The sequence below is a fragment of the Eleutherodactylus coqui genome, chromosome 9, assembly GCF_035609145.1.
Source record: "Eleutherodactylus coqui strain aEleCoq1 chromosome 9, aEleCoq1.hap1, whole genome shotgun sequence".
In the NCBI taxonomy this organism is placed as follows: domain Eukaryota; kingdom Metazoa; phylum Chordata; class Amphibia; order Anura; family Eleutherodactylidae; genus Eleutherodactylus; species Eleutherodactylus coqui.
The window spans coordinates 126236788-126255086 of record NC_089845.1 but is presented as its reverse complement, the minus strand read 5'-3'; the positions used below and the strand labels follow the sequence as shown (position 1 = coordinate 126255086).

General features: G+C 39.6%; 1 protein-coding gene across 1 annotated transcript; it reads right to left on the bottom strand.

Moving 5' to 3' along the window:
- Positions 1–3234: 3234 nt before the first annotated feature.
- Positions 3235–17554, bottom strand: KLHL38 (kelch like family member 38). The gene is made up of 4 exons (XM_066578475.1): positions 17378–17554; positions 9385–10852; positions 8011–8116; positions 3235–5848 (listed from the first exon to the last, which is right to left on the bottom strand). Exons 2-4 carry the CDS (start codon positions 10732–10734, stop codon positions 5565–5567), a joined length of 1740 nt encoding a protein of 579 aa, XP_066434572.1. The 5' UTR covers positions 10735–10852; positions 17378–17554; the 3' UTR covers positions 3235–5564.
- Between the last annotated feature and the right edge of the window lie 745 nt (positions 17555–18299).

Here is an 18299-nt window from a genome sequence, read left to right as displayed (position 1 = left end):
GTCAGCCAGTGCAGTGACTGGCACAGGGCAGAGGCATCCGAGCAGCGGCTAGACAGAAAGAAGATTCTGGCTGCCGCATTCAGGATGGATTGGAGGGGTAGAGTCTGGCGCGGGGAGGCCGATCAGCAGCGAGTTGCAATAATTAAGCGGAGAGTGGATGAGGGCGACAGTGAGCGTTTTTAGCGTGTCCACGGTGAGAAAAGGACGTATTTTAGCAATGTTCTTGAGGTGCAGCTGACATGTTCGGGCGAGAGATTGGATGTAGGGGGTGAATGAGAGATCATATTCGAATATAACCCCAAAACAGCGGGCCTCTGCGTCGTCCTGCTCTCCTTTTTCCCTGAGCTAATAATTATTGTCTTCCAGGACTCCCATGATTAATTACTTCTGGGTGTACTGCTCAGCTGATGCACTTTTTCCAATTGCCGCCTTATATAACCGACCTGGCCCTTCCAGACAGTGCTTCAGTGTTGTTGTGAGATTTGCTCCATAGCTTCATGTTTAGCCGCTGCTCCTGCAGTTATTTGATACCTTCTGTGTTTTATTGTTCCTCCGTTCGTGTATCCTGCTGTCTGTCATCCTTGTGAGTCTGCTTCTCTGTTTATCCTTGTCTGCTTGTTCCTTGTTTATTTCTGTACTCCTCGGTATTGCTCTGTCTTTTGTTTATAGGTGTCTGTCCTGTCAGGGTCAGTCAGCGCCTAGAGGAAGACCGCAGGGTTGTTCTTTTCAGGATGCCAGCCCTGCTTATAGGCAGGATCTTCCCTCTCCCTGTTACCAGCTCAGGGCACGATACTTTCCCCAGCTCTCATCTTTGTACGGGGTTGTACATCAGGTATCCAGCCGTGCTGCATTGGGTCATCATCTACCCGGTAGGTTGACACAGTGGTTCCACATCCACAGTCATTACAATGGTGAAGATCCAAATATATTATTCAGCTTGGTGAATGTACTTACTGACTATCAGCAGTGGATGAAAGGTGGATATTCTTTACAGGGCATGACTACTGGGGCTGTCAAGAATATAAAGATCCAATAAAAAAGTGACTTATACTCATAGGATGATTTAACAAGTATAATCTGTTCATTATATAACATCCCATAATATACAGAGCTATCAGATGTGACTAAGTGATGCCAGATTTTTCACAACCCTGCAGTAGACTATGTGTAATGACAATGATATGTTCTTATAGATGGGTATGACATGGACTTCTAGTTCTACTATATTCTGCCCATGCCTTGCAATAAAAAATGCCTATATGATTACATTGTTGCCACTTCTTACGTGATAAATGGTAATATAGTTCTATGGAATATTCTGTAGTATAATATTACCATAGTGTTTCTGTAGATTGGTTTGTCAGTTATATAAACAGGTCAGAGCAGTGTTAAATCAGTGTGTCAAATCTTCTTAAAGGATCACTAGACCCTAGAGTTGCCACTTGGCTAGTAAATGACCAACATGGCCAGTATACTATTGCTGTGTTTCCCCCGAAAATAAGACACTGTCCTATATTGATTTTTGCCCCAAATGAAGCACAAGGTCTTATTTTTAGGGGATGTCTTATAATATTTAGCAGGCGCTGTCCGGGTCCCTCCCGCTGTTCTCCACAGTTGTGCAGGCTTCCGTGCGGTTCTCAGACCCGATAGAAGATCGCTTGCTAGTAACAGGGTTTGAATCCAGCAAGCGATTGCTCTGATTGGCTTAGCCGTGGCATTCGAGAACCAATCAGAGCAACTGCTTGCTGGAGGCGGGATTTATAAACCACTTTACCAGCAAGGGATGTTCTGTCGACGGCTGAGAACCGTACAGAAGCCTGCTGAAACTGCGGAGATCAGCGGGAGAAATCTGGACAGCGCCTACTAGGTAAGTATTGAAAACAGGGTAGGGCTTATTTTATGGATAGGTCTTGTTATCAGGGAAACATGGTAGAAGGCTGGTGCCAGTATATCAGTTGCAACAAAAATCAAAGTCAGCACCTCCAGCTAATAAATTAAATGCATAAGTACATGTGTAAGGGGAAGACACCCCTATGACCCCCACGTTGTTTATTTACATTATATCATTGTGGTTATTATGCTGTGCTACTTTTATGTGCCTGTATCTTTAAAAGTGGACAGAAGAAGAAGTAGAGAAGCGCCGATTGGAAACAGACTGACTCTACTGCCCAGATAGGACACAATGGCAACTGCTTGAAGCCACTGCTGGGAATCTAAATCATTATTCATTAACCCCTTAAAGACCAGAGTGTGTCGGTCCAAAAGGACCATATACTTTTTAGATACTTTTCTGACACATAGGGCTAATTTATTTTTATTTTTTTCCATTTTTTGGTTTTATTAGGGGTAAAAGGGTGGAAAAAAATTTTACATTGACATTTGTTTATTTTTAAGAATAGTATATTTACGCTAAAATAAAGCACAGGAATGGGTTCTTCATTTTATTTCAGAAGTTTTGCTATATAATTTGCATAATCATTGATTACAGGGCGCATATGGTGACAGTTTAGGTTGGTGTCGGCGGTGGGTTGTTTTCTATTTTATATATATTTTTTTATTTTATTCTCTAATTTTTTGTAATTTATTTTTCTACCTATTTTTTTACCATCTATGTACCCCCATGATCTCATATAAGAACTCTGGGGGTCATTCACATTGTCCTTTTTTTTTTTTAATTTCACACTTTACCACTGTAGCTGGAGCATTCATAGGAGCAAACATCCCCCTGTAGTTACAATAGTCACTAACAGAGCTGATCTGGGTCTGCTAGGACCCTGCAGCTCTGCCATGGCAGGGGTCACCTGACGGTCACATGATCGCCAGGTCAAATAGCGGCTGTGGCACTTCTGCTTTCTCTATTCATTACATAGCGCTCATTGAGCACTATGTAGTCTGCAAGAGAGAAGGTAGAAGTAGTTAACAACTGCTTCTGCCTTCTCCTCTGGGTACTCAGCTGTGACAAACAACTGAAGACTTGACCTGCTCCTGTTAGATTGCATCTTCTGGATTTCTTAATCCCAATGATCAGATGTCAATTCTGCTAGGGAAGACATGTCTGGCCCTACAGTTTCCCTGCAAATAAATGGCCAACCATGTAGCACAGGATGGGCTGCTTCTTCCATAGCAAAATGGAAGACCCTCCTCTATGACGTCCATATGCCCATATGTATCTGGTACCTCACTTGAATGGAACTGAGATAATATATTAGATATGAAAAGAAGTTTCTTTATTACAAAATGCAATACAATATTGAAACACACAATCCATTTGATACAATATTGAATTCATCATATATATTTGATATGTATTGTATAAATTGAAAACTTCTCAGTCTCTTTCTGATATGGAAATAGGTTGATCCACAATAAGGAAAACTTCAGGTGAAAAGTTAGCAAAACTACAAACACACATTTTACTAACTGTAAAGGTTAAATACATTTTATAATAACGCTGGGTGTGCAAAATTAGATCCATATAGTAATTGCCTTATCATCAGCTCCCTTGATAAACAAAAATCCATAACCTAAATCCACCCTAATTAGTGTTGAGTCAGTACAAACTCAGAATATTTTGTATCCTCTTTCCCTCTTCTGCAGACTGTGGTAGCTAAAGGGGTTATCCGAAAATCTAAAGTGATAGAGGACAAGCATACATATTAGTCTCTATGGGACTGGCAAAGAGAAGCTGAGTACAGCGGTCCTTAATCTCCAGCACTCTATAGAGATACATGGAGAGACAGCATGCATGCTTGACCACTTCTCCATTCATATTGGGAGTCACAGGGGTACAAAGGATCCCTGTTCTCTCTATGCACAAAAAGGATGAGAGTCTGTGAGTCTATATGTAGTGGGTGGTAAAGGTGTAACTTGAAGCTCCTGGGCCCCAGGTGCAAAACCTGTAACAGGGCCCCCAACTATAATGCTTTATTCATACTGCTAGGCTTACTATATGGGGAAGAGAAGCCTTATGGGCCCCCTACAGATCCTGGGCCTGGGTGCAACCACATCCCCTGCATCCCCTATAGTTACGCCCCTGGCAGGCAGGGAGAAGCCATCTTGGCTCTCCTCGTGACTTAGAGCTCAGCTCCGAGTCAAACTTCGAAGTACACTTATTCTGAAACATCATAGCATTTCAGAAGAAAACACCCATGGGGCAACAGGTATCCCTGTCCAGGGTTCATGCTGCCCATGGTCCAGGCAACGTCAACTTGATGACAGAAACCCTCTAAAAATGAGTGTTACGGTATATGAATGTCCAGCTTTATAACATTAGTTTTTATTATTCTAATGCATCTTAAATTTAAAAAAATGAAGCAATATTGAACATACTGCTGCAAGAAAACGTAAGTGAAGTCTTGGGAATTACCTGGATTTCTGCATATTAATAAAATGTGGTCTGATTGTTATTGAAATCACAAATATAGACTAATACAATGTAATTAATATTACACAGACAGTTTTACTGTTCACGTCTTTTATTGAGCACATTTGATATAATCATCCACAGTGCAGGGAGATAAAGTAAGTGAACCTCTAGGTTAATGACATCTTCAAATGCTAATTTGAAAAGGTGCTGCAGATATAAGAAGATGATATTGGAAGTGCGGGTTTTACATGTTCTTTGCCCATTAAGAAAAGGCTCACAAAGCCTGGTTCTGAGGTCTTCCAAAACGTATTTGCATCAAAGCATGGTTTATACTAACCAATCTTTCTTGAGAAGAACAGATTTGTCAGTAACCAGTCTTTGTGCACCTTTATTTAATGGGCAAAGCACTTGTGAAACTCATACTTCCAATCTCATCTCCCTCATTGAGACATCTTTTACCAATTAGCTCTTGGAGACGTCATTAACACAAAGGTTCACCTACAGTTACTGCCTGCACTGTGGATGTTTACTCCATGAGCTCAAAATAAATAGTATGACTATTTGTATGTTATTAGTTTAGCTTGATAACAATCAAGCATTTTATTAATTACCAGTGCAAAAAGTAAGGGAATTCCAAAGGGTTGACTTACTTTCACTTGCAAATGTATTCTGTTTTGTGTATACAGCTCATATGCAGGTCTTTTTGTCCCTATGGTTGCAGACTACAAACAAACCCCATGTAGTCTGGTCCTGCAGTGATATGTTAGCAGAAAAAGGTGCAGATGAAATGCATCAGTAGGTTAGCAAGAATGGGCAGATAGAAAGGAGTAATAGCTGGCTGCAGGATCAGACTATTTACAGGATTGCTTGTAGTCTATTATTATGGTATCTGCAGTCCCATCCGTTTTGCTTATGACTGGTAAACTCCTGTGCAGAGCCCTTCTCTCTAAGGGAACTGCAAAAAAGGGGGTTGCAAAATGCCCTAAAGGTCATAGAAAGGGTGTTAAAGGGGAAACAAAGACCAGGCCCTTCAATCCATATTGGCAACCCCATCGCATTAATCAGAGGCCCATTATAATTTTTACTGTGGGGTCCTCTTACTTCTGTATACACCACTGCATGTGTCTCACAGTTCCTGAAGTATTCTTGGACCACACCCCTTGACAGTACTTCATTTTGGCCACCAGTTCAGCTTTGCTTAGCCTAATTGTGTAGGGATACACCGCAGAGTCAGACAGCCATGGTCAAATAGTCTATGAGGCAGTTTCCCCTTTGAAGTCCATGTATCGGTATCAGGGTCATAGCAGTCAAAGGAATCAGAGTCCTCAATGGTGTTGTCCACGGTCAGACAGCGGCCACCCGTTACGTAAATTTTATTCTGCAGGACGGTGGCACCATGGTGCATCCTTCTGTCCTTCATGTCGGCACATTTGGCAAATGTATTTTGCGTCATATCATAGGCAATTATTCTTCTAGTGTAACCTGGAACAAAAAAGTTTCGAGAGATCCAGTTTTATGGGAAAAGTTAAGGGGGTTTTCCCAATATATCAGCTCATGCCCTATTCCACCTTCTTGTGATCAGTGGGGGTCCCAGTAGTTGGACTTCACCGATCAGACACATATCCCCTATTATTATATCCCCTGTCTACAACTGCTCTGGTATACTCCAGTCACATCTAGAGCTGCATTCATAATGCCCCAAAGTAAGACATAGTCTCTACAACTAATGGTTCAGCGGGCACTACAATATAAACTAGATTATAATTTTTTGCAGAGGAAGTGCTTGCAGCTGCTCTGGAGCCCAGAAGAGAGTGGCCTTAAGCTTTTTTGGGGCGAGGTGAGCAACAAACTCAATCTCTGCTATTCAGTAAATCAATAACCGAAGAGCACCCTGTTTTCTATTTTCTAGTGTTCTATATGCACCCCTTAAAAGGGTTGTCCCACTTCTAACTGTTTTGCTGCAGGAAGCAGACAGCTCAGTACATTGTGCAGTGGCCCAGGTTGGAACTGCAGGCTGACTCCTACTAAAGTGAATGAGACTCAGCCTGGAGTACCAACCTGGGCCACTGCACAATGTACAGAGCTGTCTGCTTCCTGCAGCAAAACAGCTAGAAGTGGGACAACCCCGTATATATACGTTTTTTCAGAACATGAAATATATACAGTTTATACAGTTTTTTCAGAACTTTTACCAAGGTACTTACCTACTTTTTCAAATTGTCAAAATTAGGGAGAACTCTTATCACTTGGCAGATATAACAAGTGTCCCACAGAAGGCTGCTGTCAATATATACAGTATGCAGTAAGCTCCTGCTAGTGGCATCTATGGGCACTAGATTTTTATTTTTGACTATAATGGCTGTGTGAAGGGAGGCACTACGCTGACACTGTTTGTGAAGTGACACTCTGCAGGCTGCATTGTTCATTGAGGGATCTCTGCTGGCCGTATTGATGCAGAGCTCTCTACTGGCACTGTTTATTGGGAGCACTTTGCTGGCACTGTTCATGGTAGGTACTCATCTGCTATTATTAAAGGAGGTGCTACTTATGGAAAACAATTGGAGTTTCTGTGCTTTATAATCAATATGCTTAAACTTTTGCATCAAATGGGGCTTTTACTACTGATGACCTATTCTCAGGATAGGTCATCAGTAGTTGATAAGCAGGGGTCCACTGCTCAGGATCCCCATAGATCAGTTAATTGCTGGGCCGCTGTCAATGCAGATAGCGCTGGAAGCAGATAGTGCTGTCCATATTAAGGAGGCCCGGTTTGGCACCACAGGTGCAATTCCCATTAAATTCAACAGGAGCTGTGTCTGTTGTACCAATCTGGGGCACTGCAATGTTAACAGCATTATCTGCTTCCAGTGCTGTCCACACTGATAGCAGCCCAGCGATCAGCTTATTACGGATCCCCAGCGGGTCAACTATTAATGACCTATTGTAACAGTGCTGTTGACGCTGATTGCGGCTGGACGCAGGCGCAGGCCCGGGTTTATATAATCTCGCTGGTGCTGGAGCATGCTATGCACCTTTTCGTGCATGCACAGTGTCATTCTGTATTTTCCTCAGAAGCACAGACATCTCCCTTCTGTATCTGTACTGGTAGCCTAGCCTAGTGGTCAATCATCTCAGGCAGCCTAACAGGAATCTCTTGTAAAATATTTAAGCTGGCTCCTCTTTACAGAGCACGCCAGTTATACTGTTTGTGTACTAGTCATTGCTAAATTCTCAATGCTCACTCACTTGGTGCTCAATGTTTAGTTCTTGGTGTTCAGTGCTCAGTGTTTGGCTGTTTGGTGATCAGTGGTTAGTCATCCTTGTTTCTCTCTGACTTGGACTTTGTTTCTTTCCAGCAGTGGGGTCGCCCTTTTCGGGGCTGGTGCTCTGCTTAGTTGCAGCTCCAGTTGGGGCAGTTCACAGAATACTTTGTAGCTTTATTTTCAGTCATTTACTATTGTAAGGTTTTGTCTCCTACATCTGTCTAAAGTCTTCATATATATTTATTGCTCAGTCTGTAACAATGTATAGCTACCTAGGTTTCTGCCGTCTGTAGAGCTGATAGGCCTGAACAGATGTGACATCTATCCTGAGGTTAGATCATCAATAGTAAAAGCCTCGGAGAACCCCTTTTCGGAACTCACCTCCAATTATTATAATCTTCTCCCCAATGACAACCGCGGGGGCGCACACGTTTTTTACCATCCTGGTCTCCATCCTGAACCACATGTTTCGGAAAACATGATAAACCTAAAACAAAAGAAGGACAAGAATGTATATTATTTGTTCCCATTACAGGTGTCTTATAGGGTCTATAGTCCTCTCTTTTCTGTAACTGTGAGAATCTAACTCAGTAAGGACACACATATATTGTGCTAATACTATACTGCTCAAGGCACAACTCCCACATACAACAAAGCTGTAGTAAGACAGATATGGGCGCACATCCACATATTATATATTGATCTAGTGCTTCTCAGCAATATTTGTAAACATGAGACTCTTTGTTACATTTTGATCAAATTGTATAAGCCCCTTAGGCACTTCACGTGGACCTCAACTCCCACATAAACATTAAAGCCAGAACATAATTAAAAGAGAATACCACAAAGTGCTAAATATCCTTCCTGCCTGATTTTTGGAAGGACGCTGTAATTTTAACAGTAATCATCTGTACGTCATTATCCTACGCATTGATCTCCCCACTGCAAACAATACTTAGTTTGATCAGATACAGTTCCTTCCTGTGACCTATAGGTGGCAGTGTTGTCGTTTGTCTGATTAGCTTTTAGTCACTGATAGTGTTGTGCGAACCGAAACAGCAAAACTCTGTGTTTCGGGTCGAATTTTGCTAAAATAAGAAGAAGGAGAAGAGGAAGAGAAAGAAGAAGAAAACTTCTTCCTCTTTTTGGTCTTCTTCCTTTTCCATCTTCCTTTTGCTCTACGTCTTCCTCTTCTGACTCTTACTATTCTTCTTCCCCTTTTTTTTCCTATTCCTCTCTTTTCTTTCTTCTTCTTCTCCCTCTCCCTTTTCTTCTTCTTTTCTATCATAAAGGGCTTTTATGACCTTCAGACATTATCTATCAGTTTTAGGCATTTTTTGTGAAGTTCTGTTTCAGTTCAAACTCATTTGGACCAAATGGAACTTTTTGCCAAAATTTGGCTAACCGAACGACTGCAGTATGACTACAAGATCAGACTACAGAGAATACACAACCCCTTTCAGCTTAGTTGATAAGTTACACTTTTTTATGCCTACAACTAGTACAATTTAGGATGGATGAAGAGCTGAGTAGTTCACCATAGCAGCCAATCATTTTGCTATGTTAATTTTTCAAAGGGTCTTAGGTTTTGGTTACTGCGGGCAATTGCTCCACTTTTCTCATGCACCAGTTTTGATATATCTTACACAATGCCTATGTGATCCATTGTGTATGTTAATGATGAGTGCTGTGTTTAGGGCTGGTGTATCTAATATGTTTTTAAACTTGGGCTGACGTATTAATTCCATGAATTACCTGTATAAGTCGGACAGGATTCTGCATCACATCCTCACCACCAAAAAGATATATCCTTTCATCTTTGGCAGCTACTGCTGGGTGAAGAACAGCAACTGGCATACTAGCCATTGCCTCCCAGGAGTTATAAATGCTATCAAATCTCTCTACCGAGCTCAGAATTTCTTGTTTTGCTCCAATTCCTCCTATTGAGAAGATATAGTTTCGGTAACAGATACTCCTGTGAGAATATCTTGGAACAAGCATGGGTTCTCCTTTACACCATTGATTTAATTTAAGAGACAGAATGTAAACACTTGAGGTGATGGTATTTTCTTTGTCTCCAATGGTTAACCCACCTAGCACATACACATGGCCATGCAACCCAACTGCCGAAGCCTTGTGTAGACATGTTGGAAGTTTTGCAAGTCTCAACCACTGATTGGTTTTCTCATTATACAACAAGACATCTTTGGTGGTCTGCTGGTTGTCTTTCCGACCTCCTACATTGATGAGGAATTCTTGATGAGAAAATCGCCGTGGGACATCACACATTGGCTTAATATCAGGGTAGACTGTTGTGTTGTGAGCAAATAATACTCTACATGCTGATTCTAGCATTCTCCTGCAAGGCACTGAAGACTGAATAAGAGGATCATTGGCAATGAAATAGAAAAGGAACGTGGGATGGACATACTGGAGCCTTACTTTTTTAAATAATTCTTTTATATAGCACTTTCGGCCTTTTTCATCATGTCTAACCCAAGTCATCAGAGCCTCAAACACTTGTTCTTCTTCACCACAAAGGTCATCATCTCCTATATAATCCAAAAGTTCTGAGAAACCAAGGTCCTTCAGGTCTTCTGAAAGTGACACATCTTTAAAATATTGCAAAGCCATCTGTCTAGCCTTTTCTTTGAGGTTCTTACAACTAAAGAATTCAGAAAGTCGTATCATACTTAGACAATTTTGAGGGGTCATTTGGTCCTGGAGGAATTTTGAGCAAATTCCCAATAGTTTTTCATACTGTAGTAGAGAAGCACCTTGAATGAGACTAAATACGTTGTCCAGTGTTATGAGGATTTCTCCGGTGTAGACGTAAACAATAATCTGGTGAAGCGTGTCTGAGTCAATGCCCATCAAAGACACCTTGTCTTGGCTACTTTCTTTAAAATTGTTGCAGAACATTGCCTTGAAGTACGGGCTACTGGACGCCAAGACGTTCCTATGACAAGGGAATTCACGGTCATCACTACAAATGGTAATGTCAGTAAGTAAACTGGATTCTCTCAACTTGTTCAGTTGCCTCAATAAGTCATTGGAGAAGTCTTCATCATGGAAGAGTAAGACTTCACTGGCTTTACTATCCATGATGACCCGATTAATCCGATTAGATAAGTTGTCAATGAATGAAACCCGTTAACTTGTGTGGGAGAGAGACCAAGGCAGAAGCCATACGAGAGTAGACGTCCTCATATCTTCTTCCAGCCTGGAACAAAACAGAGTTATGAGTTTGCATTCATTATAAGTTATAATTTCTGGTTGACGATCTTAGAATTTACCCAAATAAGTCATAAAATGCTAAATTCTCCACAAAGTCACCACATATGTGATTATACAGGAAACACTCCACTTTGTCAGGTACATGTTATAATTGAGGGCTGGACATTCGCTCTTCGCTTCACTTTATAAGTGCTATAAAATGTTTATAAGGCAACTTGAAAAAAAATAGGAAAAACTGCAATTTCTGAAGTTACAGTAGTGCAGTAAGGGCTCATTCACATCTGCGTTAGGACTTTTTGTTCCATTTTTTGAACAGAAAAACGGAATTAAAATGGAATTAAGGCCTCATGTGCGCGAGCATATTTTTGCTGCGGAATCCAGAGTGGGCATACGCCTCCGGGTTTTGCAGCAATAACTCTATATAGCATGCTATGGAAAAACAGTTCTTCATGTACACGAGTGGGAACCAACTGCGGTTTCCACTCACAGATGAAAAATTGTAGCATGCTCCATTTTACTGCAGTTCCCACACTTGACTTTAATGGAAGCCATCTGACTCGCAGCCGCGGATTCTGTGGGAGGAACAGGAGATCTTAAAAGAAAAACTGTACTGCACATGTGCAACAGTTGGCACGTCGGCACACATACGCAGTACAGAAGAAAGAAGACATGGACAGGTACGCAGGGTCACCAGGCCACGGAATCCATGCGTGCCGTGGACATGAAGCTTAACTGTTTCCATTTTTTCCCATTGATTTTAATGGGTTTTCAAAAAAACTGAAATCTTTCAGCTTGCTTGTGTTTCATTATATTTTGTTTTCAATGGAACAAATAGCTCTGCCATGTGCATTCACACCTTAAAGTCAAGGTCAACACTTGAACACAATTTTGCTGTAGTAATAAAAAAAAATCCCAAATTCATTTCCAACAGACAAAAAAAAAATCACAGAAAATTACCATATACTTACTGGTATACAGATATAAGAGGGCGGGCGTATAAACCCCAGCATGCAGACAGCCAGAATGCTAAATGGAGGAGTAAGTAACACATGTGAAGGACCCTGATGAAACAGCCACTAACAAACCTCTCTTTATTGGGGGGACTGTATAGTATTTAATCCTGCACGAAAGAGTAGATACAGGGTGTCAGACCACAAGGTACATGTAGTGCATCATGCTGGCTTACAACCTATTAGTGACGTCATATTTGAATCCAACAGGTTGCCTTGCACCCCACAGTTGAACCACACCGGCACTGGCAAACTTGGCTCTCTCAGAATTCAAAACCACACTGCATGTTATTAATTAATACGAGGTATTAGTTGATATTTTGGCCAAAATACGTGAGCCCACAACGCTCGTCACGGGTCCTCGTTTGTTGCTCTTCCGTTTAGCATTCTGGCATTGCAGGATTTTATTTTTTTCAAATAGAACATAACATTGAAAATTTAAAAAAAGAATCACCAAAAATTATTTTTACTGTTATCTGTAACTTTATGAGCCCTACACACTGATCAAATCAATGGAAGAATTGTTCTTAGCAGGAGGAGATGGGCTACCATTCAGTTTAAAATTGGGTTGTCTTCTGCTGGACCTTTTGATGGCCATTACTGGGAAAACCTAGGTCTATTGGAGGATTGATCTACTGGTAGAGTCTCACTCTGGACAGCAGGGACTAAGAACACTAAACCTTTGCACACCAGGGAAATGATTATTGAAAATCACCAGATATCACACACTGGAGAAACAAATCTTAACAGACCAGGATGGAAATTCCCAAAGCATTTGATGCCACAGACTGTAAATACCAAACTACTGAACAACAGACCATAGCAGCCTTCCTGGGGTGGATATCCAGCTACTAGGTTCTAAGAGCTGACTGTGGGACTAAACCACTGAACACCAGGGCCTAGGACAATAAACCTCTAGAAACCAAAAAACAAGAGGATTCAGACATAGGAAAATGAAGCAATACACACCAGTAGTAAGCCACCAAATGACTGTACACCAATAATTGTGATACTGAAGCAATAGGCATCAATATTATTACACTAAACCAATGAACAAACACCAGTTGAATTGTAACAGTGGGAAGTCGTGATTTTCCAGTGTTATTATGGGCACTAAAAAGAGGTCATTTTACCATTAGGCTCCAATCAACACTCTAATAGGTGGACTGTGGTATGCTGGGAGTTTTGCAATAGCTGGCAGTCCCAAGATTGAAGACCATAGCTCAAGGGGGACTTGTAAGCCCCCATAAGTTATGTTAAATGAACTTTGCTTACAGCAGTGAAGGTGTGATTGTTGAGTCTGATGTGAAGGGGTGGCCATGGCTTGCAGACAACATTGCAGATAGCTACTCCTTGCAATTGGCAAATACCATTGTATGTGTACCTAGAGCCATTTCAATGTCTTCAGACTTGTCTACATCCATGCTTATGGTGTTTTTGATACGTTTGCATTCTTCCTCAGCCCAACACCTTGGGTTAGTGACATTGATTCTTGTCATAGTGTTGTTTTGACTATTCTTCTCTTGGCAGCTGCCTAGTCCTATGCTATGTTTCCCTGTCCTGGTATGACCCTTGGCTTATGACTTGAGTTTTGGATTGCCATTCCTGGCTGGACTATGTGTTCCAGGTCTGACAGCTGCTTGGGGAGTGACAGAGGTGAGTATGTATTTTCTTAATCTATTCCACCACTCTAGGTCTGTTTGACAAAATGTTTCCTCCCTAGTTAACCCCTTTAATTTATTTACTCAGGTCCCTTCAAAAGAAAGTTTTTCAAGTGCTCTGTAGACTACTGATCCTTAACACTATAGGAAATAACCAAATTGTAGCTTCTTACTGGGTTCTATAAACGTATGCCCCTCTCTGACATCACTTCCTGCTCTATGGATATTGACTGAAGCGGCACCTCATGGACTTCCTGCTCTGTCTGTCCCTGCATGCACTCTGCAAACTATACAGGTAATGCTTAAACTTTTTGTTCTTTTTATGATAATTCTCCTGACTTTCTGGTTTAAATGCAGGTATAAGATGCTAATATGAAAAAGAGCGCCCTCAATATAGCATGCAGGGGCGGGCAGAGCAGGACGTGTGTGAGGTGCAACTTCAGCCGCTTAGCTGAGTGATGTTAGAAAAGGGGGGCATCGTTTTTAGTAACTTCTCTACAGTCTGGTAATATGCAACAGTAGTTGTTGTTTTCTGCAGTGTTACGGGCCTATAGTGTACTGAGATCCTTGAAAACTTACATTTGGGTAACCAGAGTAACAAAATAAATACTTTTTAAATGTTACATGACCATAGGATGTCCATTACAAACTATGAGAATTTCCATGAACTCTTGCGACTCACTAAGGGTCAGGGGGCCCCTTTTCGCCATGGGCCTTTGGGCCCTGCTTAGAAGGGGTTGTACCAAGATTGCAAGTTATCCTCTATAACCAAATAGGGGTTGATGTGCTGACTGGATGGGGGTCTCGCTGTTAAAAAAAAATCTTAGTCAGTTTGCCTCTGTTTATGAATTTTCAGACCCCCTGTGATCTACTACTAATGACCTTTCCTAAAGCCATCAATAGTTTAAAACTGAAAGCCTCTTTAAAGGGAACCTGCCCGCTCCAAACAGCACCATTAACTAAAGTTCTGTTCGGGAAGGTGACGGGGAGCCGGGGAATGTCTTTTTCATACTCACCGGATTCCCCATTCCCGCGCTGTCCACCAGTGAGATGGTGCGTGGTCTAAAAATCGGACTCTTTTCAGAACGTTGAGCACACACCTTCATAGACTTCTTGGATTACTCTTGGACTTCATCGCAGGCAGAGCGGGAACGGGGGAGCAGGTGAGTATAAGAAAAGATATTGCCCCCGCTGACCGTCACCTCCCTGAACAACACCATAACTCTGACAGGCTACAGAAAATATACAGGACATGGATTTTACCTTGAGTGTCCCTTTAATATTGCAAACCCAGACCAATCCTGAAACATGCAAGCATTTTCGCATGAAAAAGATTTTTTTTATGGTAAGCGGCTACAACAATCCACACTAATGACAAAAGTGACAAATGTTTGCCCATTGTGTTTACTGTACTTACAATCACAGTTTTTCGAAATCTTATACAATTGCTGCACACAATATGTTAAAAAACAAAAAAATAAAACGCGATATAGAAATGTAAAGCTGAATTTGTAATGGTACTCTTTATTTTATGTATTATGATAACTCCTAACATGAGTTAGGATAATGCACTTAGGTGCAGTCCCATGTAAAACCACAGATAACATGTGATATCAGCATTAATATTACCAAATAACATTCAATTACTGTATCTGTACAACATGCACCCTTCTATCATTTGGTATGGCATCTTCTGAAATAGATAGCTATGAGATAGATAGATATGCGATAGAGAGATATGAGATAGATAGATAGGAGATAGATAGATAGATATGAAATAGATAGAAATATGTAAGTTGAATAGAGAGATAGATATGAGATAGATAGATAGATATGAGATAGATAGATAGATATGAGATAGATAGATATAAGATAGATAGATATGAGATAGATAGATAGATAGATAGATAGATATAAGATAGATAGATATGAGATTGATAGATATGAGATTGATAGATATGAGATTGATAGATATGAGATTGATAGATATGAGATTGATAGATAGATAGATAGAAATGAGATTGAAAGATAGATAGATAGATAGAGACAAATAGATAGATATGAAATAGATAGAAAGATGTAAGTTGAATAGAGAGATAGATATGAGATAGATAGATAGATAGATAGATAGATAAGAGGTAGATAGATAGATATGAGATAGATAGATAGATAGATAGATAGATAGATAGATAGATAGATATAAGATAGATAGATATGAGATTGATAGATATGAGATTGATAGATATGAGATTGATAGATATGAGATTGATAGATATGAGATAGATAGATAGATAGATATGAGATAGATAGATAGATAGATAGATAGATAGATAGATAGATATGAGATAGATAGATAGATATGAGATTGAAAGATAGATAGATAGATAGAGACAAATAGATAGATATGAAATAGATAGAAAGATGTAAGTTGAATAGAGAGATAGATATGAGATAGATAGATAGATAGATAGATAGATAGATAGATAAGAGGTAGATAGATAGATATGAGATAGATAGATAGATAGATAGATAGATATGAGATAGATAGATAGATAGATAGATATGAGATTGATAGATATGAGATAGATATGAGATAGATAGGTAGATATGAGATAGATAGATAGATAGATAGATAGATAGATAGATAGATAGATAGATAGATAGATATGAGACAGATAGATAGATATGAGACAGATAGATAGATATGAGATAGATATGAGATAGATAGATATAAGATAGATAGATATGAGATTGATAGATATGAGATTGATAGATATGAGATTGATAGATATGAGATTGATAGATATGAGATTGATAGATATGAGATTGATAGATATGAGATTGATAGATAGATAGATAGAAATGAGATTGAAAGATAGATAGATAGATAGAGACAAATAGATAGATATGAAATAGATAGAAAGATGTAAGTTGAATAGAGAGATAGATATGAGATAGATAGATAGATAGATAGATAGATAGATAGATAGATAAGAGGTAGATAGATAGATATGAGATAGATAGATAGATAGATAGATAGATATAAGATAGATAGATATGAGATTGATAGATATGAGATTGATAGATATGAGATAGATAGATAGATAGATAGATATGAGATAGATAGATAGATAGATAGATAGATAGATAGATATGAGATAGATAGATAGATATGAGATTGAAAGATAGATAGATAGATAGAGACAAATAGATAGATATGAAATAGATAGAAAGATGTAAGTTGAATAGAGAGATAGATATGAGATAGATAGATAGATAGATAGATAAGAGGTAGATAGATAGATATGAGATAGATAGATAGATAGATAGATAGATAGATAGATAGATAGATAGATATGAGATAGATAGATAGATAGATAGATAGATAGATATGAGATTGATAGATATGAGATAGATATGAGATAGATAGGTAGATATGAGATAGATAGATAGATAGATAGATAGATAGATAGATAGATAGATAGATAGATAGATAGATAGATATGAGACAGATAGATAGATATGAGACAGATAGATAGATATGAGATAGATATGAGATAGATAGATATGAGATAGATAGATAGATATACAGGTAGAGACAAATAGATAGATATGGGATAGATAGATAGATAGATATGAGATAGATAGATATGAGATAGATAGATATGAGATAGATAGATAGATAGATAGATATGAGATAGATAGATAGATATGAGATAGATAGATATGAGATAGATAGATAGATAGATAGATAGATATGAAATAGATAGAAAGATGCAAGATAAATAGATAGATGTGAGATAGATAGATTTTCAGTTCCTCAAATCACATATAATTTACCTTGGTGAATACTCCTTCCAGGCTCCTTACAGCAGCTGAGATGATCCAGGCGCCTATTTCTTGCCTGCAGAGCAATGTTTGTCTATTAGGTTCTGCTTTCTAACTTTGTTTACCGTGAAGGCAACTTGTGAACCTCTGCAAGCAGGCCTGTCAGCAGTGGAGATGCTAATATTAGCTGCATGCTGGCTTCCCACTGTTGTCACATGTGACCTGCCATTGGCGGTGATATAACTGGAGCTGTGAATTACACACTGTGTTCCGGCCTTGTTTTTCCAGCACATGTTTATATATAAAGCTTACCCAGATACAAGGATTTAGCCGATGCTATAGAAACGTCTCCAGTTCCTTGTCCTACAATAACTGCAACAAGAGACGTCTGTAAACAGAGAATATTTATGGCGGTGGCCGAATCTCTGTTTTCTTCTACGTTTTACAATAACAGCGATTACTACAAACGTTCTGGCAACTGATCTGAAGAAACTTTACCCCTGTATGTAGTCTTTATAAATCATACAGTCGGTTACAGCATTCTAAAGGGCCCTAATAATTGCTAAAATGTTTTCCGACCATACAATGAGGCATTTGTATTATCTAGTTTGCATCAGAATTGCAGTGTCAAAATGTTGCAACTTTGGCACAAGTGCCAAAATTGCAAACCTTTTGAGTGTTTATACCAGGGCCCAGGAGTAGGTTTTGATATCCCTGGTGATCTTGGGTACTATAGAGATTAATGCTCTCATCTGTAATGGTCTAGAACAGTGGAGGAGTTAAGGCCCATTTACATGCAAAGATAATGTTTTGAAAGATTGAAAGCTTTAGCAATCATTTAGCATAATGTGTTAATAGACACTAATGTCCATTAACACTTTATCATGTTCATTTGCATGTAAAAGGGCCCCCAGGAGCTGTTTGCAGAGCCTAG

What these genes read in the sequence shown, in the direction of transcription:
- KLHL38 (XM_066578475.1), bottom strand. Translation starts at nt 10,734, where the DNA reads ATGGATAGTAAAGCCAGTGAAGTCTTACTCTTCCATGATGAAGACTTC. An exon ending in ATCCTGTCCGACTTATACAG is followed by an intron (nt 8,117 to 9,384) that starts GTAATTCATGGA and finishes CTTTTGTTTTAG; the next exon opens with GTTTATCATGTTTTCCGAAA. An exon ending in GAAGATTATAATAATTGGAG is followed by an intron (nt 5,849 to 8,010) that starts GTGAGTTCCGAA and finishes TTTTTGTTCCAG; the next exon opens with GTTACACTAGAAGAATAATT.